Source organism: Magallana gigas, chromosome 6, assembly GCF_963853765.1.
Source record: "Magallana gigas chromosome 6, xbMagGiga1.1, whole genome shotgun sequence".
NCBI classification, from domain to species: Eukaryota; Metazoa; Mollusca; class Bivalvia; order Ostreida; family Ostreidae; genus Magallana; species Magallana gigas.
The window spans coordinates 49,625,153-49,651,688 of NC_088858.1; the positions used below are offsets into that span (position 1 = coordinate 49,625,153).

A 26,536-nucleotide genomic window follows, 5' to 3' on the forward strand; every position below is an offset into this window, starting at 1 on the left:
TCTTTACTTGACCAGAATTCCTTGCGAGCGCATGCGCCCTTTGCTGTATACGGCGGAAACACATGATTTTGGTTGTGATACCTGTACAATTTTCTTGGTTGTTTTTCCTAATAGATTCATTTTCAATACCCTACAGGACTTGAATACATGCACTTTAGTAAATGATCTTTCATTTCTAGCAGTATATGACGGCATCCACGCACCAGATAATATATTTAAAGTATCAAATATTTTGACATTTGCCTAACCAATTTCAACAACATCCGGGCATTTTATAGGTGGCGCTTGTAGTTTGTCAATAGACAATGACTTTTTGCGGGAAAAATGAAAATCATTTTTCTGATGAAAAGTATTTTTAAAATGATTTTATTTGATTTGCCACACATAATTAATGTATTGTTTAAGATAATTTAATAGATGTGATATATTAAGGCTATACAGAAAAGTTTCGATTGATCAGCTTACAGAGCTACCCATATTTACAGTGACATCCAGGTCTGCAGGCTTCATGACATCATAACTGACAGAAGCTACATAGATGTGTCTACTTATCTAAAAAAGAACAACACCTGAAATTATGACATTCGAATCAACATAAATATTTGAAGGTATTTTGCTGAACTTTCGGAAGTTATTGCAGATCATGTATATTGTCAATATACTATTTAATAGTATGTGTTGACAATTTAAATAAGATATTTATTTAATACAAATTTTATTATCTACTTGGTTTGGGTATGTGCTTGGAAAGACAGTATAAATGACTCACAGTTGTCAAATTTATTCTTCAAAAATGACATGTATTTACCTATCAATAATAAACATGTAATTATGATTTGGCTTTAGTCTGTACTTTGGAGGACAGAAAAATCATTTATCCCCGAGTACCCAAACTCCGTCACCATAAGTAGAAAACATTCCGCGTTTCTCTTCAATTTATTTTTTGCGGTTTTTATCATTTGCAATCACTAAATATAATCTGAAACGTTATAATTTATAAAATTATTTACAAAAATAATTTTATTATTATTCAAATAAGCCCTCTGAATACGACGTTTATCACACGTGCTATCATAAATTATGAACCTAACTCCGTCACCCACATGATCTATGATACGCCAGAGAATGAAGACACATTAACAATTTAGTTTAAACTCAACTTGTATCTAGGCCAAGTTATTTTAAGTAAAATCGGTGTATACAATTTAAATTGTATTTAATTTCATCAAAGTGAAATGATCGCCAGAATTAAAAAAATTGGTCCTTGTAACAACAATCACAATTACCTTTTCAGAATGTATGGAAGCCGTTTGATTTCTGTCCTTACATATTTCAAAAATATCATCAATAATGAATATAATGATGATTACATTATTTATTTATTACATTTTTAAAAAATGTTGCATATTCTAAATACCGACATACCGTATATATTTGTAACCCTGTATAAGGCAAAAATTACGGCATGGGCGATTTGCATTATCATCAAGTGTAGTGCATGAATGCTATTGCGGACTGAAAAAAATGTATTGATAACCTTATAATAAAAAATAAATTACATGTGAAATATTTCATCTTGACCTCTCTTAAAATGACTGAACACCGTAAATCATCGAATGGGCCCGCATGTCAGAAATATTGTTATTTTAGTGCACCCGTGAAAAAGTGTTAGCTGATTTCACGCAATTATTGTTGCATAAAATGAACAAGGTGTAATTTTGTTATGTTTGAACACATTCTTAAATTTAACCATTGTAAATTGTTGACATTTGATTGAAGTTTTTTGACATTCAAAAAATGACGTCATAACCGCACTTGATTTTAAACGGCGAGGAGTTTCCCGAAAGTGACGGAGTTGGGGTAGTGACGGTGTTAGGGGGCTATGCGATATCAGAATGGATTTCAGAAACGTTCCTAAATGTACTGGTAAGAAGATGTTACTGTTTCTTTTCCAGATTAAATGGACAATGAACATGTTTCCCCTTTCTATGATTACCTGGCAGGTGCCATAGCAGGTAAAAATATGTATTCTTATTGTAACCAGCTGTGTTATTCAAAATTTTGAATTTTTATGTAATAATACTGAACTTAAAAATATATCATCACTAAAACTTTATATGTTTGATTATATCCTCAGAAGTATTAAAAAAATTGGTCCAAGATCTAACATGAACTGAGTGTATAGTGGTATATTAATTACATCACTTTGAATTAATGAATTCATTAACCCACAGTATTATTGACGAACTGAAAATTATTTATTATTTAATATTTTGAGCTGTATATGATTTCTCTGAATTCACTAAAAGAAGCTGTATAATAACATTTCAAGGAATAAGGAATCATATTCTATGAGTATTATGAGGTCTAGTATCACATTGACAAAGACACTTGAAAATGTAAATATTTATAAATGAAATGTACGTCAAAGCCTTACTGTCTTATGATCATTATGTCTCAGAGAAACAGTCAGGAAAGTTATTTAATTGTTTCATTAGATCTGAAATTTATGAATGTTACAATATTGAATAAGTCAATCTACTTCTCTCGTTTTTTATTTTTTTTAATAAGTTGACTTTAATTGTACTATTTACAGGGAAAATTCGCCACTTTTGCCCTTGTTATCACTGGCAAATTTAAGACTTAGCAATTTAAATTTATCTTTTTATCTCTCGTTTATTACAACTGTCTGGGCAAATTCAAGACAGGTCGAAACTATTTGCAAGTGAAGAAATGCAAAATTGACACAGGGCAAAAATAACCCTTGATGCAGTAAATTAATGTTTAGAAAAAGATATTAAGTTGACTTTTGGAATTTTTTTTTCAAGTAGATAAGTTGACTTATAAATGTTCATAAGTGGCTGATACATTGACTAATGAATGATATTTTGATTGATAGATATTCATAAAATAAAATGAATGAGATGTTGACTGATAGATACATGTGTATTCATAAATGAGTGATATGTTTACAAATGGATGATGAGTTGACTTAAGGATGTTCCCTCTGACAGGTTCTGTGGGCGTGGTCACAGGGCATCCATTCGACACAGTGAAGGTTGGACATTTCAGATAAACTCAATCACATGTACCTGTAGAGTATTCATTGTTGCAATGATACAGTATTTTATGTGGACTAACTTGATATGATTTAGAACAAATCCTAGATCCAGTTATGTGCAAAAATACATGTTTTGTGAAATAGGTTTATTTCCATACCATTTTAATCAATATTATTCTTACATAGTTCATATACCGGTAGAAATAAAAAAAGAAGTTTTTCAAAAGACATTCTGCATCATATTAATATGTGAGTGCTTTATATTTTCTGTGTAGGTTCAGCTTCAAATCCGACAAGCAAATTTGGAAGTTGTGTCCCTTAGAGAATGCTTCCAGGCAGTGAAAAATCAGAATTTGGTAATACATGTTTTATTTTAGAATGAACTGTATTAATACCAGTAATTGAATTATTAACTCACCTGACAAAAGAACCAAGTGAGCATTTATAATCAAATTTTCACATTCTTCTCAATTTCAAATAAACTTTGCATGGATCATTATTGAAGGCTTTTAAGTTACAGTACTCGTAACTGTTTTCAAATAAAGGGACATCTTAATCTTCTCTTTTACAAGGAAGCTTCTTTATAAAGTTTGGTTTAAACTGTCCCTAGCTTAGTCATTGCTGGGGCCTTAGTGCAATATATGAGGACATTCTTTTTTTAAAGAATAATACACCAAACTGCAGTATACATATATTCTGTTATAGTATAAATTAAGGTATGTTGTTCAAGCCATAATCTCCAGATAAATATTTATTTATCTGTGTTTTAGGCCAAAGGATTTTTCCGTGGTCTGTCATGGCCCATGCTCTCCTATGGAGCCATCAACTCGGTGTTCTTTGGTGTTTATGGCAGCACCATGAAGTACCTAGACGCTGATATATCAGGGAGGACTCCTCCGGACTACGCCAAAATCTGCATGGCCGGAGGGCTGGGTGGGACATGTCAGCTGGTCCTAGCAGTGCCCATTGATGTGATAAAGGTGGTGCTGCAGTCCCAGATACCCCATGGAACCACCAGTATGTACACAAATATACACTAAAACACTGATACAACAAACACAAATTAATGCTTAAAACACAGTTTTGTTTCTTTAATAACATTGTATCATAATCCCATGTAGTAAAATTATTCAGAAGTTCGTGAACTTTAAAATGATGGTGTTCATATTGAAACACTTTTTAATATTCAAATATTGTAACATTCAATTAAAATACTTTAGATTTTGGCTTAAAATTTAGATATTTATGTATTACAGAATACCAAGGGAAGTACTATAAAGGACCAATAGAGGGAACACGTGACATCCTTAGGAGTCGCGGGTTGGTTGGAATGTACAGGGGTCTTCCCACCCAGGCTCTCCGAGATATCCCAGCTTCTATCGCCTACTTCCTCATCTACGAATTCCTCATTTATCATGGAGTGAAGAACTTCCCAAACATATCATCCACATTGCAGAGTTTTGTTTTTGGTGGAGTGGCGGGGGTTGTAAGTTGGGCTCTAATAATGCCATTTGATGTCATGAAGAGTCGGATTCAAGCTGACAGCGACAGGAAGCTGTACTCGGGATTCTGGGATTGTGTGGTGAAGAGTTACCGGTCAAATGGAATAAAGATATTTTTCCGCGGACTTTCAATGACCAGCTTAAGGGCTTTCCCTGTAAATGGCATGACCTTAATGACACATATGGAACTTCTGAAGTTATTTGGAGAGAAAAAACACCAGCAGTAATACAAAGATTAATTGTTGACGAATTTCTATTTTTGTATAACATAACAATTTGAAATCCATTGTTGACCACACTATCTCTTCCAAATTCTAGAAGTGTGATATCTATTATCTAAAATTGGAATATTTGTTATATTTGCTCTGGTTTCAAGATTGTGTTAGGTTTTACTTTCTTTTAGCTCTCAGGTAGCAGATAAATTTGACTCTACACATTTTGAAATCCATTGCTGCACACAAAATAATCACTTAATATACCAAGAAGTGTGACTTATCTTGAATTTTATATTCAATAAAAAAGGCAGCAAATATTTTTTTTTAATTTGTTAACGAATATCCATAAAGCAGGCAGGTTATTTTTGCAGGTTAAGATACTACGGTATGTAGTTCATGTTATCATTTATTTTGACATGGATAAGTATGGGAATTTCCAAATTTTTCACTGTATAAGTATCCACAGAATTAATTTTGGCATCTTTGTTACAGTATTAACATTCTAATTAAGCCAAACAGAATAATCGCCTAATGGTATGCATGTACAGGTATAATGTTTTTTGTCAAAGAAAATTTTTATATCATTGTTTAATTTGATTGGTACAATTATTGATAATATATATGATCAAATTTTAATATTATATGTACATAGATTTTTGGGAAAGGAATTTGCCTAATGATTACCGTTTAGTTTTTATATGTACTGGATAAATGTATTACAATCAAATAGTACGGTTTGTGATGCGGTATGATTTTATCAACTTGTGTATTTGTAATACCCTTCCCAAAGCTTTAGTTACATATGGAAAACCACAGAAATGTTGGATCAAAACTTTCCTTTGAAAAATTACGGTTGATAAGAGATACAGAGATTGAGTTCTTCAATGTCTCAATAGTGAATATTTTTACATTTTACATGTATAATGACATCAAAAAAACGTTGCAGGTTAAATGTTTACATGACAATCATTTTGTTTCAGTTAAATGGCGAATATGCTTTACTGTCTCTTTGAATACATGTACACTTTAACAGACATGACAATTTTTTTTTAATATCTTGTTTGAAATTATTTTTTTACATATATAATGTGCATTTTGAAATCTTTTCATAATACATTTATATACTTACTATATCTCCATGTACCCAATATATTTGTTAAATAATTCTTAGCAATGTGTATTCAGGTGCAATTCAACTAATAAATTTTATAAATTAAATTATACATAAATGGCAATGAAGAGCATCTTTTCTGGGGGGTTTTTTGGGCTTTGATTTTTGATATGGCTCTGTGTAGTCGTACAAAAACTCAAATAGTTTTCACAACAGGACCCAGACTCACAAAATAAATGAACTAGACCTTTAATACTGCAAAAATGAAATACTAACGTCTGTTATTGGAAAACAATTATTTATTACACTAAACAAGATAACAGTCAAATCTCCAGCCACTCCTTCATATAAACACAGGTAGTTGGTGAAACTGCTCCACCCTCATAGCACTGGTCAAACACCTGAAGGAAATAAATCATTATACTAGATAAACAAAATTGTTGAGAGAAAATATTGTGAGAACCTTATCTTTGCAAATACATGTAATTCTTGCCCAAACTTATCCTTTGTCATCTTTTGTACACGTTTAAGATTACATGTATTTACAAATTAAGGCTAAAATCTTGAAATTCGGTTGCTACAAACAGGTTTATCACTTGATATTTGCCAATAAACCTGTCATGAATATAGTTGGTTTACAGCTAATAAACATAGATTGAATATAAAATGAAACTATTAATTGAAGATTGCAGTAACTTTATAAACTTTGTATAATGTACATTAACATTGTGAATCATCATAAAGCATGAAAACTATTAGAGTCTGATGTTGACTTACAGGACAGGCTCCGCACGGCATTCTCATCAGCCCCGTGGTGGGGATGAGCGGTTGGACTGATCGGTACAGCTTTACGTAACCGTCCCCGCTGGCTGTGGCTTGTCCCGCCACCAGGGAGCGCTCTACCTTCCCGTCATATATCAGAGTGTTCAGGATGGTTTCTATGTCCTCCTTCGATAGTTGGACCTGTAAGAATAAGAATGATAAATGATGATCATAAACCTTACTTTATTACACATGTATGCCTTACAAAGTACTTGTACAACAATCTTTTTTGAGCATTGAAACAGAATTTTTTACAGCAATATATCAAGAACTGAAGTAACTCCTGTTTAGTTAGTATGACACCTACCTTACTGATACCGAGGTCTGAGATATATTTCCAGACATCTTCTAGAGGAGTGAATGAGGCATTTCTTTGAGCGATAGGGTCTGATTTTGCCTCCCTTGCGGCAGCAGCCTACAATTATCACAAAGGAATGTTAATCGATAAGATTAAATTCAGCATTTTTGATGAATAGAAATTTTGTCATGTACAGTCTCAAAAAAAAAGTAATAAAAAATTCATGATTATACATTAGTTACACATTACAATATATTTGTGTATCGTGTATCCTTTGCAAGTGCAATACATAATAATGCATGACAACATTTTCTCATCAGAAATTGTTCATTCCTTTTCACTGAGCTTATGTTTAGCACTGTATCAATCTTCACTTGGACTCACCCTCTGCTCCAGATATTTGAAACATTGTTGGTTCAGAACTTCAACAAACTCTGACTCAAAATCCTGGTCACTATACCATGCCCCACCGGTGACTGAGCGGTCAGGCTCCAAGTTGTACAACATGTACACTTTCTTCTTAGAAGCCTGTCAATCAAATCAAACATAACCTGTCAGCAAGGATTTTGCTTCAAGTTGCCAAAAAAAAAAAACCCAAAAAACAAGGTATTGTAAAAATGTATGTAAAAATGGTCCATATATCACTTCACAGATACCAACAAGGGGGAAACTAAAACAGAAGGCAGATAATTTAGTCTACATGTACCAATAAACAGTTCATATGACTAGACAGTTCATATCAATGAACAGTATACTATTGGACATTATATTAGTACACCACGGATAGATTACAGATAGGTGATACCAGTGAACCTATACAAATGGACAGATCATACCAATGCACAGATTATAAAATTGGATGTATTGTACCAGGGAACACTTACTGCCACAGACTTGACAGCTTTAATCAGTTTCTTGGTTTCCAGGTTCTTTAGGATCTTGTTGACTTGAGTTAGAAGTAGATTGCACTTGAATCTAATGTCTCTGATCCATATACCTTTTCAGAAATAAAACTCCTTAAAACATTGAAGTATTAAAAGAATGCATCCAAAAAACTTATCAAAATTCAGCTATTTGTTAAAATACCTGAGTGATATTGATATCATGGTGCATATAAACGAATACTTTTATAACTGTGATAAATCTACAGACCTTTGTTTCCAGCATCCTTAATGATCTGATAAACCAATTTCTCTTGATTATCTCCTCCTTTCACTTGGCTTTAAAAAAAATGAAAAGAATTGAGTATGTGATGCACAAGCACATTTTTCAGTTACTGTATTCTCTGGTGCATGTATTACAACTTTCATAATATAGAATCAGCTTCAAGTGTTTAACTACATGTACTTGCCTTGCAGAGTCTGGATCCTTTAGTCTGTACAAAAGCTTGCTTCCACTTTTTAATAAATCTATTTTGCCCTAAAATGTAATTTTTAGACATTGAATATTATTATGATTTATGCTTGTATGCATGCAAAGTCATAAATCTACTTGTTATCCCATTATCTTGATATGATATCTTATATATGTCATCTACAAAAAATTGGGTTTTGTCACCAAAATTTTTTTTTTGCTTTTTTTTTTTTTTACAAAACCAGGATTTCTGGGCATTTTTAAATCTTAATCATGAAAGTGGGATTTGCCTTTTCGACAACCAAGGTAGATAAAATTGGGATAATCCCCTTAGAATCAGGGAGTTGGCATGTACAGTTATAATGCCAAAGAGTTGTAATAAATACTGATTATCAGCTAGCATATAAATTAAAGCATTAACAACATTAAAGTTCATGGGTTTATGGATTTTCTCAGTTTCAAATACAATGGAATCACCAAAAAGGTAGTAATTCAATTACCATACACAACCTTTCTGTATTAACACCAGTGAGGGATACCAAAGGCATCTACAATTCAGGCCTGGTCCCCAACAAATTATACTACATTGTATTTTGCAGTTTTCTGTATTGGATTGGGCTGTTAACATGCATAACTCATTGTAAATTAAAGTACCAAGCCATCAACAAATAAATGGCTTCATGATTTTCTTCACACAATAACCACTCGCTACCTTTTTCAAAATAAATGAGTTATTCATTTGAAATGGACTTTCCATTCAGAGAACTTAAAGAATTAAGATATGCAGATGAAATACAATGTACAATGTATTTGCAAATTTTCTGTTACCATGGAGAGCAGTCTGTTGACAATGGTCATTCTCTGTTTGGTGTCACACTGGGGAAGCTCCTTCTGAATCACATTATCTGTGATTCCCTCTGGAGAGGCCTGACACAGCATAATAAATCTATAAAAGACGAAATGATTTTTGTTGTGCTATCATGCTTGCTTTTGGCAATACTCTAATTACAGTATATCCTTTTTCAAATTTTGATCTTCTAACTCGATCAACCTTTCTGTGCAATCTAATACTAATTAACTAGAATTAAAAATGTCCCCTTCATCTTCTCAGGTTAAAGAAAGTGGCTATATATAAAGTCTACAGAGCTTTTGTATTGCAAATGATATGAAATTTCTTGGATAATAACACTGAAAGATTATGCGAGTAAGGTTTTCCAATAAAGAATTTCTGTAAGAAATCTGTTTTCATTCCGGTGAATTTCTCAGGGAAAAAATGGAATGATATGGCAATGAAGAAATATTAAAATTTTCGCCCCACGTCGTTCTTCTTTGACCCGAACAAGTCTTAATTTTCATTAACTGACATGTATGTGTATTTTTAACAAAATTGTCAAAAAAAGACAGAAAAGGTAATATGAGACAGGTTATAGTATGACTTCAAAGGCAAAGAAGGCTTCATGCGCAGTTTTTAAGCTGAAGGTTACACTTTAAAATTTGTGTCTGTATCCCTAAACTTCATGAAGCTGGTGATGAAATCACGGCTAAATCTTGCAAAGATATTAGGACATTTGCACAGCAATTAAATGTAAAAGAAAATTCAACTTATTGATTATCTATGCTTTGCAGACAGTTTAGTAGTTTGTTAAATACCATAAATACACCTTTACTTTATATTATTTTTAATTCAGAATTTACGTGGAAACCTTAAATTCAGTTCTGAAAAGTATGCAAAACCTTGTTTCAAAGTCCACTTCCTCGATAGGCTCTTCTTTAACAGCTGCTGTCGCCATCTCTGATTCTACAAATTACAAACAACTTTCGTCATGCACACATGCTACTTTCATTTTCAAGCGGAAGTACAATCTTTAGTAAGCGTTTAGTAAATGACATATCAAATAATCACTATATATGATATATAAATCATCAACAAACATGACAAAGGGCCAACAAAAATAGTTTTGATTGGTGTAACCGGCAAATACTGCGTTGCACTGTAGAAAAGTTCTTGTTAATGATCCCAGCGCAAATAATGGTCGAGATCGGAGTTCAAATATTTATGTTTTCAAAACAAACAAGGTTGAAAACGAACGAGAGAGGAAAATATCGACGTAAATCCTCTGTCTTCGTATTAATAGAAATATTTATTATGTATTTTTAATAAGCAAAGAGTCAAGTTAGAAAAGGACACTATCAAACAATGAAAGGAACAGATTCTCAGGTAAAATTTGCCAATTTTCTCCGAATGCATATTTGTTGGATAGGTTGTTCTACAAACCATTCCACATTGTTTATTATTTTGAAAGTACATGTACGTTGTTTTTTTTTTAGTATATTACATTAACAATGTTTTTAATAAGCACAGTTGAATAAATTGGGTTTCACACTGTATTATATATAATTTGGGGTTAAAAATTATAACTTTGATAACTTAATTTTTACTTGTAGCCTGAGATAGTAGAAGGATGCAGATTGCCAGTGTTACTGAGAAATGGAGATGGATGGCGTATGTGAATTTCTTTTTGTATTGATTAATAAACGTCTTTAGAATTTGTTGTAAACTTTAATATGAAATATTTTTTTGGTAAATCTTCAAAGACTATATGTAAGAATGTATTATGCTGTAAAAAATCTATGTTTGAAGGCTTCCTTTACAGTTGCCTTACACATGATTTATCATTTTATGGAAAAATGAAGAGCAGCATTGATTGATTATGAGATGATATGTTTTATATTATGATTTTAATGTTTGACATTGAGAGTACCTCATGGTTGAAAACCAATGGCCAATCTTGCATACACTTAATAACCATTGGCCATCTCAGTGATCTCACCAAATGTTTCTTAGTTTCATTGATAATTATGCAATATTCTGATTGGTTCTTTTAAGGTATACTTTTTTGAAACAAGTTTTCCCAATACATCAACGATAACACTGTTCATAAACAGTATTTAAAAAAAGATTTATGCATAAAAAATTTAAAGACTTTTGCCTATTTATTTATGAATTGAAAAATTTACAAAACCAATATAAGCTCAATGAGTTAGCCCATGGCCAGTAAGTAAGCTAAGCTTATGCAAGACTTGCCATGGTACCTCTAAGTGTTGTTTTTCTCCTTCAAGACATGGCAGAAATTCTTGGAAAGAAAGACCTAAAAGGGAAAAACCTTTACTACATTCACTATGAAGACTGTAAGTGATCATAATGCTGTCTAAGATGATTTATTATCAAGATTTTTAATTGAAGTGCACTTTAATTGTAATTTTGCTCACAGTTTAGAAGTTATTCTTTCATTTTTTCTTATCTTTGTGAATTCTTTGCATTTGGTTGAATTTCTTTTGTTAACTCTGATTTATCTTCGTGGTCTATTATTAGTCAATAAGAGGTTGGATGAATGGGTCACAGAAGAACGTATGGACATTGCTAAGCTTGTACAGCCTTCAAAAGAGGCCAAGACACCAAAAAAAGAAGGGGTCAAATCTGGAACAGAGTCAAGGCCATCTAGTCCTGAAAGAGAAGTCGTTAGCACTGTACGTTTTACTCAGTTTGCCAGTTTGTTATTACCGTATCATAAAATTATGGGTACATAGAGAAATGAAAGGAGAATGATGAATGTGATTTATACATTTAACTGACCTGTGTAAAATTGCAAGTATATAATATGGATTTTGTTATAAATAAATAGTTTTATTCTGGTTGAATAGATAAATTCCTCATAAAGTTATGACAATAGTTTTACATATACCAGGGGTAAATGTGTTTTTCAGCCAAATGGGTCAGCAGCACCTACAACAGGAAACAAAAAATTCAGCAGCAGCAGCAGGAAAAGAAAAGGGGCTGATGACTCAGAGGTATGTAGAGGGTATTATAAAATATTTATTAGGGGTAAGTTCATATTTTCTAACCAAGAGAAAACAAACCATTTATATTTGAACAAATACACACATACCTACTCTAGCCCTTGTGAGCCTGATATGATAGTGAGATATGGCCATATGTCCTCTTTTCCAGGATAGTATACAGCCTTACTCCTTTGTCTGTTTGCCCTGTTCCCCCTTATTTATGCACTTAGTGATCCTCTAGTCTGTTTCATTCCTTGTACATGTATCACTATATATAGACACTAATGCATGTGTCATGGTCTTGCAGTTCTCCTTCGGAACCCCATTCTATTATTATCTCAATGTTCGGAGCCTGTTAAAACACTACAAACGTACATGATATTATCTTTAATGAAAAGTATTTTTAAAAAGGTTGGTATTTTTATCTTGGATATGAAGTTGGTTAGTCCATGGTCAAATCCTTAGAATACTATGAGATATCATCTATGTTTGATATATATAAATTATATTGTAATTATTAGCAAATTAATACAATATTGCCAATAAATAATAAAATGCATGTGGCCCATTGTTGTGATTGCAAGGAGTTATTATTTCCAGAATATTGAATCAGCCACACAGAGTAGAACTAGCACCCCGACTGTCCCGAGTGGGGTACGTATGTGTAATCTCTGGGGCCTAAAAATTAAGGAAGTCTATTTTGAATGGAGGCAGGGAGGGCTAACATTTTAATCTGAACCAGCTTTATTTTGACAAGTGAATATGTTGTATTTGTTTCAGATTGACCCCTTAGCGACCCCCACAGGCAGTAGGAACAATACCCCTACGCTTGGCCTCCAACAGCAGAACAATGTAGCATTGGCAAGTTACTACATATTCACTTAATATGTAAAACTGGACTTTGAGCAAATGTTTAATTATAGTATTGGTTTTATCAATTAATGTCCACAAGCAAACCATTTGCTTGAAATTTTAATCATGAATTTACACATTAATTTTCTTGATACGTGTACTGGTATATGTTTGATTTAAATAATGCAAATCTACTGTTCCTTAAAACCTTTTAAAGGAGACTCTAGAACCAGTACATGTTATAGAATAATCTGATGCAATTTTCAGCAATCAAGCACTGAAAAAGCTTTCAATATCATGATCTCTACAACTAGGTATTACTCCACCCATTGCCAATATTTTCAGAATGAAGATGGCTCCAAGAAGCCCAGACAGACAGGAAGTATGGTTGCTCACCATGACGATATAGTAACCAGGATGAAAAATGTAGAAATGATAGAACTAGGAAAATACAGAATTCGTCCCTGGTATTTTTCTCCCTATCCTCAGGTAAAAATGACATTAGATGAAAATATCGTATATGTGTGGGATAGAATCACATTCAGTGTACATAACAAATTAGAAGCCACCTGCTCCTTATTTAAACAGCTACATTGTATATCTATTATCAATTAGACAAATTAAAAATAATTTATTCACACATTAACAAATGCATGCATTCAGAGTCTACAAATGTTCCTGACAATTTTTTTTCATACAGAAACGTCTATCAATGCTTTCTTCTTTTCTTTTGCCAGGAATTGACGTCTTTATCCATAGTGTATATTTGTGAATTTTGTCTGAAATATGTGAAAAGTAAAAAGTGCTTAGAGAGACATATAGTAAGTGAAGTATATATTCACTGATAAAGTTTTAATATGCAAATTATTGAATACCGGTAGCTCATTTTCATTAACCTTACTCTCAAGTCAAAATTAATTTGGTTTATGCAACAACAAAAAACCAATGAAATTGTCACTATTTTATTTTTGATATAAATCTTTCTCATCATGTTTTAGCAAAAGTGCTTACTGCGATATCCCCCAGGGAATGAAATCTACAGGAAAGGAAACATATCATTTTTCGAAATTGATGGAAGGAAAAATAAAGTAAGTACATATACATGCAATATTTTATTTCAGTTTTAATTACTCAATTTAATTACTACATGTATTTATTGTTCAAAAGAATTATCTGCAGTAGTGTTTATGATTTACTTTAAAAACTTTATTACAAAGATTTCTGTATTATTTTAGGCATATGCTCAGAACCTGTGTCTCTTGGCCAAGCTATTTCTAGACCACAAAACACTGTATTATGACACTGACCCCTTCCTGTTCTACGTGATGTGTGAACAAGACTGTAAAGGCTACCACATTGTGGGCTATTTCTCCAAGGTGAGGAGGATAAGACATCTCTCTCTCTCTCTCTCTCTCTCTCTCTCTCTCTCTCTCTCTCTCTCTCTCTCTCTCTGCTGTCTCTCTCTGTATATCTCTAATTTAAAGCTGTAAGAATTAATACATAATATCTTGACTTGATTTTTCAGGAAAAGGAGTCCACAGAAGACTACAATGTAGCCTGTATTTTGACTTTGCCCCCATTTCAGAAAAAAGGGTTTGGAAAACTTTTGATAGAATTCAGTGAGTATTTAACTCTTTCATATCATTTTGTTGTATTCAAAGATTAATCTTCAAATCAAATGCCAAAGACACTCATTATATTATTGCTAGTTTTTCTTCCAGTAGTGGTACATAACATCACCATTACCTGTGAGATTTATTTTTGACTGACCTGCGCCATATTCTTTCTTTTCTGTAGGCTCACTATTCACCATGATATCATGTTTAGTTTAAGTTAAATTGTTTTCCTAGGTTATGAGTTGTCCAAGTGTGAAGGAAAGACTGGTTCCCCAGAAAAGCCGCTATCTGACCTTGGTCTGCTGTCCTATAGGAGTTATTGGTCCCAGACAATCCTGGAGATTCTCATCACCATGACGCCCTCAGAGGGCAACGATCGGCCCGTCATCACCATCAAGTAAGTCAAGAACCTAACCTACCCCCCGAACACTCCATTTCTTAACAGGAATGGGGTGGGGCCACCAAGTGTTTAATTAAATCTAACCTGCCTATTGAGCACTCCATTCTATTGACAAAATGGGCTAGGGCAATTAAATGTATAATTCTACCCAATCTGCTAAGTAATTCCTTCCATGATGTTGACGTCATGGGGATGGGGACCATCAATTTATTCATTTATTAAGCTCACTAAACATACCTTGATACTGACTGAAAGGACCTTCAAGTGGTTCATGAATCCATTATTTGAATCAAAAAGATTTTGATCAAGATCACTTTTAATGTTTTTCAGTCTTTTGCATATTAAAAAAATTAAATATGGTACATATATGTGCTAGGAAATGGGGCTAGTCAATATTGCAAATGCATATTTATATTTACACATAAATGATTTCAAGTTTTTTCCTCCAGATTTGACTTTTAAACTAAGTAATAAACACTGTACATTGTATATGTCAAATGAATCTATTTTTCATCTTTACTGTGAAAACTTTTTGAATGCTAGTAATGTTTTCATACCTTGCAGTGATATCTCGGAGATGACAAGCATCAAGAAAGAGGATGTGATTTCCACCTTACAACACCTGAACCTGATTAACTACTACAAGGGACAGTACATCATCACCTTATCTCACGAACAGATCGACACCCAGAACAAGGCCATGGAGAAACGCAAAGTACGAATCGACCCCAAGTGTCTGCACTGGCAACCCAAGGACTGGAGCAAGCGGGGCAAGTGGTGAGAGGAGTCAGGACTTGGGGGGAAATATGTATGCAAGAGGTGGTGAAAAGTTTGTAAAGTTAGAAGTCATAATGAATGAACTTGTGGCTCATGATGAGCTCCAAGCTAAGTGATTTGGAGTTTGAGGAGGGTACTATTCATCTATAGCTTGATTGGAAAGCCAATACCAAGCAAATAATGAAATTATTTATATGGTTTATCTCTTTCTCTGATGTTTATTGGTATGCAGAGATAAAGGAACACAACTGTATTTGCATATGCAGTGGCAGTTTGCAACTGCCCAAGATTCTTGATACATGTACATGTACCGGAAATGGAGTTTTTTGGGGGGGTTATATAAATTTAGAATCTCAACCCTATGTAGAAATACAGGTAGTTCACAAGAACTATTTGATGAAATAATGTAGTGTGCAAGATGTGTATCTATAGCTTGATATTTGAACATTTGTTTTATACTCATCAAGCAATTCCTTGTAATCCATGCAAATGAAATAAACTTACAAAAATCTTGAATAGGCTGGTTGTATTGTTTCCAAATAAATGTGTCACACTGCTGTATAAAATGGAAATGTTCAGCCTTGTTTTATTAAGAGTGCTAATTTAAATTGAATTGAATATAAAATGGAAATGAAGTGCATTGGAAAAACAAACTGGATACAGTACAATGTATTAAGAGAAAACCAGTATATGAATCAATCATAGAAAGCTGTCTGAAAGGCTCAATACAAGGGAGATACATGTAAATCATGCCGAAAGTTCATCTTAAAAGTGTGTTCCTAATTTCATATTTCAAGCTTAGCTTCAATTGATTAATTGCATAGAACTCTCTGTTCCTTAAGGGGGATGTGTGGCCATCTTGTACATTTGAGGGTAAGAATGTAAACATTTCTTGAACTGGCTTGATTCAGCCCGAAACTGGCCAAAACTGTTGCCAAAAGATATAGGGGATAAAAGCAATAAATATGAAGTCCTTCATGTCATTTTGTTTGAAAAGTATGCATACAAAAACATGACAATGCCGAACTAATGGTTGTAGAGAGGACACAAATGAACCCCCTTCATATTTTTAGATTTTTATATCTTCTTCAAAATAAGTCTGTAGCTGCACAGTTCGACAGCTGTTCTGAGTAATTAAATAAACATTGTCCTGTTCTTGTTTGGAAACTTTAAATAAATACTTCCATCAACATTCACATCTTTTTATGTCTGATAGAATTTACGTATTGCATCCATTGTTTGAAATATTAAATCCCATACATGTAAATATAATGGTTTCATTACAATTTTCTTGAATTTTTTGTAAAATGAAATGTTTAATATAGCTTCTTTTAACATAATGTATAGATAGAATTAACGTATCAATCATTGAAACTTGTTTTTCGCTATACTTCTACAAGAATCCAAGAAAATTGATGTCCATTACTATTTATTCAATTTTGGAAATTTACGTGAACATGAAGCCACAGGTTAGGAGAAGGCTATAAGTGGACTAAAGGCTATAAGTGGACTAAAGATAAAGTAGTCTATGTCTCAGTAAAACAGAAAAAAACACTTAAGTGTTGGTACCATATTTTATTTGTACTCAAAGGAGACATAAATTAACATTATGTACAAATAAACAATAAATATTCCTTACATTAACAAAATTAAGTGTAAATGAACATGATTTACATGTATTTTACATTTTCTGAAATATTGCAAACAATAAACATGAAAAATATATTGTAATTGTAAATTCATAATACAGTCTTCAGAAGTGATGAAAATCAAAAGACAGAACAAGAAAATCTTTAAATGGTATTCAAATAATTGTAAAGATAGTGTGCTTGATTGTACGTAAGTCCTTATACATTGTATGTTGGTCTACAAATTACACATTTGTACACTATGTGCTAAATGCTGGAGCACATTGCTCGGAAATGCATCTAACAAGCACCGAAGGACTAGATGGTTACAATGATAAAACCAAGCTGGACGGATGGTCATAAAGTGTCATAAAGCGTTAGGAAATATTGGTGGAAGAAAACATTAACATAATTTGCATGCCTTGGTTTGGATGGATCATGAATACTACAAGTATAGCACAGAATCTCTGTATACCCTGAAAATACTGTCCACAAGGAGAAAAATAAAAGTAGAATCACACAAAGAGATCATCTAATTGTACGCATTACAAGTTACTCTGTATTCTCAGACAATGCAGTTAGGAAAATATATAAGGCACAAAACTGCCTGCTGTTAATGGTTCTATCACAACCAGTAAATGGTATCACACTTTTAAGTAATGGAATGTAAATTTCCAACTGGTATGAAATATAATTTTAGTAATAAGTACAATAGTAAACTTGTCTATCAATGGTCATTTTTCATATTTAAAAATAGAGTTTATAAACAAACTGCTCGCATGCAACTGACCTATAAGTACATTGTGTGCAAGGTATGAAGGAATGCAAGGAAAATATAGACCTGTAATTACAGAGCAAGTTCTGTGCACAGAGCTCAGGAACATGATTGAAACATCACAGTAAACATAGAATAGGGTGTTCATTGCTGCAAATATCACCGTCTGACATAAAAATTACAATTCATAATATCACATAAACTTTAACAAAGCCTTTTATCTTAAATTCAGGTTCCTTTCAACATTATTTCAATCAATTATGCCTTCATAAAATACTTGTCTATGTGCAAACAAATATATTGGCGATGAAGCTTAACAACACAAGATATTATGGGGGAAATTCCAGGAATTGTATGGTAAAATAATGTTTATGCGCATACAAAGAATAACAATGTAAATTTGTAAAATTAAAATGGTAAACAAAAAATATGTTACCATGCAACATGCAAGTAGATTAGCAGCCATACCACACAACTCTCTATTTCCACTCTTTTATGATAAAAATGTTATTGAAGCATCACAATTTTTATTCTGTTTGTAAGGTGTCAGTGTGGCTACATTAATGTCACCAAGATTATGGTCAGAATTCTACTAGTGAGGAATGAACCAACGTCTAGCACCTGAGGTTTTTTTTTCAGAGTCTAGGTTACAAACAATTCAAAAAAGAAAAGAGAAAGATCCTGAGAGAAGAGCAATTTTCATGATTATCTAACCTTCAAGTGCTGAAAGATAATAAAATGACTTTATAGATACAAATAAAGGAAAGCTGAGGATGTTACAAAATTTAAGCAGTGCAAGCTAGAGACAAAATACGTTAAACTACGTGAAGCATGCGGACTATAGAGAATATCATGTGATCAATCTTATCAACTAAATGCCACGCCATCAAAGGGGGACAACTCTATACCAGATCCTGTGACGACACATGCATTAACACCTTGTTCCCCTGCTGGAAAAAGAAAAATCCACATTCAGCTACAAATTCATCCAAATCAGAAGAAGAAAAAAATGAAAGAAATAACTTTAAAGCTATAAGAATATATTAACTTTCTTTGGTTCTGTTAGTTATATGGTAATTTTGAAACTGTGATTTATTTTTGAACATAAAAGCTACTAAACTGAGACCATTTCTACAACATAAAACATAAAAAAAACATGCTGTCAATTGTAAATAAATGTATAATTTGGATATATGATGTTAGTGAATTCCCCATAACCTTGGTAACGCCACCTACCATAGAGAATTGTGTAAAATTCAGAGTACCCCTCGTGTATTGAACCTAATCACCTAATGCCAAGATCAATATCTAAAGAATCCCACCAAAAACAACACACACTATAAATAGTATCAAACTAAAACAAGAGTGTATATCAAACACACCCATACTCGTACCATACTGAATTCTCCTTGGGGTCTTTGGGTTCGTTGTTTAGGACTTTCGGAGCAGGTGGGGTGTTGTTCACTGGTTTGGGAGAGGGACCAATCATCCTTCCACTTGGTGTTTGGGACCGAGTTAGCCCTCCTTGAGGAAGTTGTCTGGCGTTGCCACCAGGGGGCGTGGAGTTCCTGCTGGCAAGGATATGACGACCCTGTGGCATATGGCTCTGAGATGGTTCCCGTAGTAACCTGGTCGTTGACACACTTTCCCTCATTCTCCTGGGTGGGGGAACAGGTGGGGTTTTGTTGGGCTGTGAATACACACCATCAGAGTTGTTTTTTGTTGGAGACTGCTGCAACTGATTGAACATATTAGGGGGAACAGATTGAGGCCTTTCAATTTTTTGAATCCTTGCATAATGATTCTCATCTCTAGCAGAATGTCTAACTGGACCGTTTGACATATTTCCACTGTTGTTAAGATTGGTACCTGAAGAGTCATATCCCTTTGACCTAGTGTCATCAATGCTAGAATAAATGTTTTGCTGAGAATTTGTGTCAAGCATGCTAAGTCTTCTATTGCTATCACTGTTGGGGGGAGTGTTCACTTGGTCACTGTTGTGGTAACCTTGTGGGGGCTGGTGAGGTCCATTGTGGGATCCTGGAAATGAGGAATATGCATTTTGCTGAGGTCTGTATTGGGAATTATGGGGTTGTCCAGTTTTACTTGAATTGTTAAATGTTTGAGACCTGCCATGAGAGCCCTGGGGGGTGGTCCCTCGGGCATGGGGAGGTTTATCAGACAAGTTCTGACCACTCCTATCATGTCCACCCCCTGACCTCACAGACATGTCGTAATTGTTATGAGGACTAGAGGATTGAGTGTTACTGGACACAAGTCTGTCAAGTCTGTCTGATGCCGGCACCCTGTCCGACAAGTTTGCAGGGGTAGGGGGCAGTTCTCGAGACTGATGAGATTGAACAGAGTAGTTCTGTTGTTGAGGTGAATTTCCGAATGAATACTGAAGCGTGCGGGATGCGGTGGATGGAGTAGAATTGGCAGTATAGCGGTGATAATCTCCACTCGACATGAGCGGAGAACACTTGTTCAGATCCTCAAAGGATCCATTATTCAGTCTATGATTGCTTCCTGAGGACACAGCTGGGGTGGAGGTTTCTGGGTGGCCCCTGATGCTGTGTGGAGGCGTGGAATGCTCCTCATGGCGACTGTCTTGACCACTTCCACTGCTGCCTCCAGATATCCTTGACATTCTAGAAAGGTCAAGGTGAGAGGATGCCACTGCCACATCGGGGATAGAAGCTATGCGGGGATTGGAGCCACTGTTTGGAGGGGTGGAAAAAGGACCCGGGGGAGCCGGAGCATGCCGCTTCCTGTAGTTCCTCTTGGCACTGTTGTCAGAATTCTCACTGCTCTTTGACTCTGTGTCCTCCTGACTTCTAGATTCTGTAGACTTCTGTGAAAAAAAATGACCAAATATGTACTTCAAAATCACAATGTTTCTAACAGTAATTTTTAGGAAGAATTATTAATAGTTAAAGGGAATAAAGGTACCCACCCCTGACTTGTTTGAATCTTTGTTTGCCTCATTTAAGAATTCCTCTAAAGTTAACAAATCGTTTTGTGGGATGGCACTCCCAAATCCACCGTCATCATCATCATCCCCAAGCACCGCGGGACGTCCGAGACCTGAAATACACATACAGGTGTCAAACGGAACCGCAGTATCACACACAGTGGACAAATTTTGGTAAGTGAAAGACTTCAATGCTTTAGCAGTGCTATGAACTTAAATGAAGAAAAAAAATAGGATGTTTGGAAAAACTGCTTGTACAAAATCTACAAAACAGCAATTGTATGAGGAAAATAAATGCGTTCTTCCTATTTACTAAAACTTGTTGACATGCTAAATAGATGATATTTCGTGAAACTTCATGCTTAAAATGAATTTCATTTTATGATGTTAGAAAGGATGTCAGAATAAGTGAAAAAGTAAATGAGATGTAAGCTTGTCAATACACATTTATATAGCAAACTACATCTTTCAATGAAACTATGGCAGTGGTTTATATACAGAATTGATGGTAGTCTAGTATGAAGTCACATCAAACTGGATGAAAACGTTGCATAATGTATCAGATGAGTCAAGTTATACCAAGTGCTCTCAAACTGGTGAGGATAATAAATTCATTCACATGTGTAGCTGAAAACAATATGCATAAACTGGAATCATGATATGCATTAAACACAAACTAAAATGCCCTGTTCAGGAACAAAAACACAAAAATAAGATGGAATGAACATGCAGTTGAGTTTGCCCAGCACCATGATAAAGCTCTAGATGATGATATAATACAGATATAAATGTGACATGCAGTAAGCCAAGCCTGTCCTTCTCCTGTTGTTACCTGGCAACAGATTGGTAGAATTACTAGAAGAAAACGACTCTTTGTCATGGTTACTGCGGGTCGAGTCGGCTAAGATGTCCTCTGATGATTTGGCTCCTAGGATTGGTGGGAAGAATAAACAACACATTATGAACACACAGACAAACACAAAACGTTGAGATTAAATGAACACTGTATCATGTAAGCTGACTAGTTAAAGCTCTATAAAAGCAAAAGGAGAAAGAAAGTCAAAGAAAATATCAAGAAATATTCATCTAGCCAGATGACTGAAAAACTAAATTCAAATGAAAATCAACAGTGACAGAGAGAAATAATCCGAGCAAAATTAAACTAATGAATCAAATTATAGCTATGCAATTCTAAAACGTTAGAAATAAACAAGAACAGAGGAAAAACAGAATGACCAATGAAACCCACATTATGAAAAAAATGAATATTTTAAAATCTCTAAAACTTTGGAGATTGAAACAAATCAGAACTTCAACTGTGTTAAATAAATTCTACAATACAAAATTTACAAAGTATTAGAAAACAAACTGAAATTGTCAGTAAGAAACAGCCATGACAGAGAGACATCTTAGGGAGGGTTACCTCTGGCGGAGTACTGGGCCCCGTCCTTGTCAGAGTGATTGAGGGCACCAGCTGACCGGGCCAGACTGGTGTTTTGTTTGGACAGGGACGGCTCGTCTGTAATGTTCCACATACTAGCTGGGCGACTTGATCTCATCTCTGACAGGAAATAGGACAACAGTTTACAATTGTTATACCTGATGTAGCCTAACGTATCTCATGCACCAAAGCTATTCATACCATGTTTACCATAAAAGACGAGGGATGTACATGCACATGCCAGATACTTTCATCAAGATTTTTTTTTCATTAAGGTTATCATATGATAGGGTGGGAGCCAAGACGTGTCACACTTTGAACTCTGTTGCAAACTCTTTGAACATTTTGAAATCTGTGAACTAACATGTTATGGGGTGGAGAATATTGGTGAATCTTGTGGAATGAAGGAAGAAATGAGCTATGAAGCATGCAACCCTTAACTGGCAACTACTTATCATATTGTTAACTATTTACTGAACATGCAAATCAGTAAATAAATTTGTCAGTGCATACACTACAAAATGAAGGGCTTGTGTTGTGTGTTATTTGTTTTGTAAATATTCTATTGCTGATTTTATTTAATGTGTCATGCAAATCAAAATACAATAATTCCACAATCCAGTCCTATCCTTGAACATTTTCCAAAATGATTTACTGATAAATCAGATAATATTAAAATTCATTCAAATTTAAGTTCCTTTATATTCTACATCATTAAGAGTAGATCTTGTTGAAGCAAAATCAGTGTGTCCAAGGGAAGCAGCTCACCTGATCTACCATCAGTTGTGTCCCCTAGCAGTGAGTTTTCTCCTGTCGACTCGGCAAGATTGGTTCTGCTCTTACTTCTGGGGTGCTAAACAAAATGAATGACATGAAAAAATGAAATAAATCAAATGCTTTGAAAAAAAGGTTTTTTTTTCAATAGAAGCCATTGAACTCTATAGTTGATGAAAAACAACTTTGTATTCGATATTAAAGCAACATTGTTTTATCATGCAGGAAATTGAATATAAATATTGAATTGAATGATTGATACATCATGACTAACATACTGCATAGAGGGACATTATTCTCAGCATTAAACATTCCATCAAGGCAAAAATGCATGAATATTGCTATCATTTCAGAATATACATATTAAATTAGAGTGTGCAAGTCTTACTTTTGTAGCAAAGATTCGTGCAGCTTTCCTTGCAATGCGAGCTCCCAAACCCCTGTTCCTAGAGAGGAGAAATCAATATAAAATTAATATGAAGCAGTTTGATGAAAAAAGTGCAGGTCAATACAATGATTGATTTCCCATCCAATCTACAATAAAATAACCTAGCTACAATTAACTTTCTCCTACTAATCTATAATAAAAATTAAATTTAAAAAAAAAATAATTTTCTATAAAGCTTCAATGAATCCAAAAACAATCCCATAATTCCACACAAAGAAGGGTCCTCTATGTCCAAGCTACTTTACTGACACTCACCGTCCATTAGGTCTGGGTTTAAAGCTGAGGTCATAAGCAATAGACTTTACTTAGACATTCCCTATTCATATTTAGCAAAACACTTTTCCTATCTATATGTAAATCATTTTCAAAATCAACATTTTATTTCATCAAAACAATAATAACTGGTTTTTCTATTCTTTATCAAAAAGTGAATCATTTAAAAAAAAAAATCTTGGACAAAGCCCCTGCATTCAGAGAGAACTGTCATACGACCATATAGCAATAAATCATATAATCCTTTTACTTTTTCTGGTTGTCCTGTCTCTTGTAATGCTCCATGATTTTCTCTTCCAATCTTTCCTTCTGCCTCTTTAGGTCATTCATCTTCTCTCTATCAAAAACATCAATGAAATTATGACTTAAAATCCAAGTACTGAAAGTACTGAGAAAACACTCCCAAAAATGTCTATTGTTAATTTTTTTACAGAATATTTTAGATGCAAATTGACATTGATAAATAGAAGCCCTACTCAAACTTACAAATAAGATTTCTCCTCTTCATTGAATTGCTCTTTGCTATTCAGTATCTGGGACAAAAGGTCCTGGTTTGAATTCAACAGGGCCTGAATCTGCATCAACAAGTTCTTGTTATCTTCTTCCATCTTCTGGTTAACTTGATACAAGGTCTATAAAAAGTAAAAAAACATACATCTTATTCTTTTATTAACTCCTTGACTATCATCTAAATAATATGACCTTTATTTTTCATCAATAAGAACACTGGTTTCACTGTGTTCTGATGTAACCAGGCCTGTACTTACATCGTATTTGTGGCCCAGGCCGTTGATCTCCAGTTCCATGGTGTGGAGCTGGTCCTTCATCTCCCCACACTGTCCCTGGAGGTCAGTGTTCCGGAGCTGAGCCTGGTTGAACTCGTTCTTGACACGCTTGTGGTCGGCCAGCAGGTCCCTGTAATCTGTCCGTAACTTCTCGTACTGACCCCCCATCCTTTCGTACTCGTCCCGCAGTAACCCGTTCTCCTCCTGTAATGTCCTCATCGACTTGAGCTCCGTCTGCATCTGGTTTAACTGGTCCTTACCCTGAACACTCCGAGTCAGCTGCTCGTGAAGTTCTTTGTTTTCGTTTTTGATAGCTTTATGTACTGACTTCAGCGAACCGTGTTCTGAAATCAGAGCCTCGTAATCTGAGGTCAGTTGTTCATGAATTCTCTGTAATTCCTCGTGATCCTGAACCAGCTGTTCATGCGAGGACTGCAGCTCCTCGTGTGTCTGGATCAGGTGCTGGTGTTCAGTTTCTAACTGGTTCATGTGGTTCTGTAGGGAGGAGTTCTGGCCCTGCAGGGAGGAGCAGTGAGACTTGAGAGTCGAATTCTCCACCTGAAGTTTGGCCTTATCTGACTGCAGGGAATGTCCATGACTTTGAAGAGAGGCGTTTTCTGAGTGGAGTTTTGAGTTTTGACTCTCTAGTTTCTTAATTTGTTCATTTAAAGCATTGGTCTGGGTCTTCATGTTCTTGTTCTCGGCCATCATTGTTGCATTCTGAAAGAGGTCAGACATATTAATTCCCTTATATTCTGAAATTGAAATGATATTCATATTTAATGATTTACCACCGCAAAGTATAAATCTATCTACTCACAGTTCTTTCAACTTGCACAAGGTGGTCCTTCAGCTCAAGGATTTCTTTGGTGGTGCTCTGACTGTTGCTCCGATGGTAGCCTGGTGCCCCCCTCAACAACCCGGAAGTCTCCCTCCTACAAAAAAACCAACATATTTTGATATGATGCCTCTATGAATTTTCAGAGTGTAGGGGAGTAGAGGGGACAATGGGAGGAGCTTGGGAGTGGATACCGACCTTTCTGACTCCCTGCCGTGAGACTCCTCCTCGTACCGCTGTTTCAGGGACTCACATTCTCGCTTCAGTATCCTCATCTCTTCCTGGAGCTTCAGGTTACGGTTCTTTGATTCCTCCAGTCTACCAGACAGATTATACAACACTCAGCACTAACTATCAATCAAAACATCAGACATACCTGTCTACCCCTCAAATATCAAATATTATATAATGACATGCATTAATCATTTCTAAACAATGAAACATTTTACAATTTTGTAATTTTATTGTTACTTGAATTCCAACCAATTACCCCATTGAAGTTTTACAATACTGAAGTTGTTTAACTTTTTTCATTTGACAATACACTTTTATTGTCCTTTCTTCCCTTGATCTCGTTATCTATTAAACATGCTTTGAGAACTTTGAAACCCAAAGAATTTAATTTAATGTAAGAAGTCGTATATGCACTTGATAATTGATTTTAGGAACAAAGCCAATAGTGAAAACCAATCAGCAGGTGGTAAAAAGACTGGATCAAATTCAGCAGGTGCTTCCATCAGAGTTATACATGTA

At 34.5% G+C, this 26,536-nt stretch overlaps 4 protein-coding genes across 14 annotated transcripts in view; 2 read left to right on the forward strand and 2 right to left on the reverse strand.

The window, feature by feature from the left end:
- The first annotated feature begins 17 nt into the window (after positions 1 to 17).
- Positions 18 to 7,293, forward strand: LOC105342393 (solute carrier family 25 member 45). Of its 5 annotated transcripts, none has more exons than XM_011449330.4 (7): positions 18 to 97; positions 486 to 608; positions 1,956 to 2,015; positions 3,015 to 3,058; positions 3,337 to 3,417; positions 3,832 to 4,078; positions 4,318 to 7,293. In XM_011449330.4, the coding sequence occupies exons 3-7, from the start codon at positions 1,961 to 1,963 to the stop codon at positions 4,788 to 4,790; spliced, it is 900 nt and encodes a 299-aa protein (XP_011447632.1). In that variant the 5' UTR covers positions 18 to 97; positions 486 to 608; positions 1,956 to 1,960; the 3' UTR covers positions 4,791 to 7,293. The 5 variants fall into 5 exon arrangements, with proteins under 5 accessions (XP_011447632.1, XP_011447631.1, XP_011447630.1 ...); XM_011449329.4 differs by having other exon boundaries at positions 21 to 157; XM_011449328.4 differs by having other exon boundaries at positions 26 to 220.
- LOC105342392 (DNA-directed RNA polymerase III subunit RPC6) lies at positions 6,154 to 10,427 on the reverse strand. 2 transcript variants are annotated; one of them, XM_034467365.2, is made up of 10 exons: positions 10,295 to 10,427; positions 10,097 to 10,160; positions 9,191 to 9,308; positions 8,361 to 8,428; positions 8,162 to 8,229; positions 7,894 to 8,006; positions 7,394 to 7,537; positions 7,019 to 7,126; positions 6,667 to 6,852; positions 6,154 to 6,290 (listed from the first exon to the last, which is right to left on the reverse strand). In XM_034467365.2, the coding sequence occupies exons 2-10, from the start codon at positions 10,150 to 10,152 to the stop codon at positions 6,213 to 6,215; spliced, it is 939 nt and encodes a 312-aa protein (XP_034323256.1). In that variant the 5' UTR covers positions 10,153 to 10,160; positions 10,295 to 10,427; the 3' UTR covers positions 6,154 to 6,212. The 2 variants fall into 2 exon arrangements, with proteins under 2 accessions (XP_034323256.1, XP_011447628.1); XM_011449326.4 differs by lacking the exon at positions 10,295 to 10,427 and having other exon boundaries at positions 10,097 to 10,241.
- LOC105342395 (histone acetyltransferase KAT5) lies at positions 10,409 to 16,363 on the forward strand. Of its 2 annotated transcripts, XM_066087864.1 has the most exons (14): positions 10,409 to 10,580; positions 10,808 to 10,865; positions 11,483 to 11,551; positions 11,736 to 11,890; positions 12,128 to 12,211; positions 12,803 to 12,856; positions 12,983 to 13,063; positions 13,400 to 13,543; positions 13,792 to 13,875; positions 14,053 to 14,142; positions 14,290 to 14,430; positions 14,580 to 14,673; positions 14,905 to 15,067; positions 15,635 to 16,363. In XM_066087864.1, exons 1-14 carry the CDS (start codon positions 10,560 to 10,562, stop codon positions 15,849 to 15,851), a joined length of 1,455 nt encoding a protein of 484 aa, XP_065943936.1. In that variant the 5' UTR covers positions 10,409 to 10,559; the 3' UTR covers positions 15,852 to 16,363. The 2 variants fall into 2 exon arrangements, with proteins under 2 accessions (XP_065943936.1, XP_065943937.1); XM_066087865.1 differs by lacking the exon at positions 12,803 to 12,856.
- Positions 16,364 to 17,407: 1,044 nt separating this feature from the next.
- LOC105342396 (girdin) overlaps positions 17,408 to 26,536 on the reverse strand; it is a 33,641-nt gene continuing 24,512 nt past the window's right edge. Inside the window, exons 16-27 of one of the 5 annotated variants that reach the window (XM_011449336.4) lie at positions 25,982 to 26,101; positions 25,766 to 25,880; positions 24,928 to 25,665; positions 24,647 to 24,792; positions 24,411 to 24,497; positions 23,828 to 23,885; positions 23,434 to 23,518; positions 22,648 to 22,785; positions 22,057 to 22,152; positions 21,207 to 21,337; positions 19,645 to 21,104; positions 17,408 to 19,200 (exon numbers count right to left, since the gene is read on the reverse strand). In XM_011449336.4, the coding sequence (XP_011447638.3) occupies positions 19,182 to 19,200; positions 19,645 to 21,104; positions 21,207 to 21,337; positions 22,057 to 22,152; positions 22,648 to 22,785; positions 23,434 to 23,518; positions 23,828 to 23,885; positions 24,411 to 24,497; positions 24,647 to 24,792; positions 24,928 to 25,665; positions 25,766 to 25,880; positions 25,982 to 26,101 (3,193 nt within the window). In that variant the 3' untranslated portion in view covers positions 17,408 to 19,181. Of the gene's footprint in view, positions 21,105 to 21,206; positions 21,338 to 22,056; positions 22,153 to 22,647; positions 22,786 to 23,433; positions 23,519 to 23,827; positions 23,886 to 24,410; positions 24,498 to 24,646; positions 24,793 to 24,927; positions 25,666 to 25,765; positions 25,881 to 25,981; positions 26,102 to 26,536 lie in introns of all 5 variants that reach the window. The other 4 variants (XM_011449335.4, XM_011449338.4, XM_011449337.4 and 1 more) reach the window with 4 other exon arrangements.

Bases quoted from the DNA above. Each gene is read 5' to 3' on its own strand.
- LOC105342393 (XM_011449330.4), top strand. From the start codon at position 1,961: ATGGACAATGAACATGTTTCCCCTTTCTATGATTACCTGGCAGGTGCC. The intron at 2,016-3,014 runs GTAAAAATATGT...TCCCTCTGACAG, and splicing joins CCTGGCAGGTGCCATAGCAG to GTTCTGTGGGCGTGGTCACA. The intron at 4,079-4,317 runs GTATGTACACAA...TATGTATTACAG, and splicing joins GATACCCCATGGAACCACCA to AATACCAAGGGAAGTACTAT.
- LOC105342392 (XM_034467365.2), bottom strand. From the start codon at position 10,152: ATGGCGACAGCAGCTGTTAAAGAAGAGCCTATCGAGGAAGTGGACTTT. The intron at 9,309-10,096 runs GTTTTGCATACT...CGTCTTTTATAG, and splicing joins GAAGTGGACTTTGAAACAAG to ATTTATTATGCTGTGTCAGG. The intron at 7,538-7,893 runs GTAAGTGTTCCC...TTTGATTGACAG, and splicing joins AAGCTGTCAAGTCTGTGGCA to GCTTCTAAGAAGAAAGTGTA.
- LOC105342395 (XM_066087864.1), top strand. From the start codon at position 10,560: ATGAAAGGAACAGATTCTCAG. The intron at 11,552-11,735 runs GTAAGTGATCAT...GTCTATTATTAG, and splicing joins CTACATTCACTATGAAGACT to TCAATAAGAGGTTGGATGAA. The intron at 11,891-12,127 runs GTACGTTTTACT...TGTGTTTTTCAG, and splicing joins AAAGAGAAGTCGTTAGCACT to CCAAATGGGTCAGCAGCACC.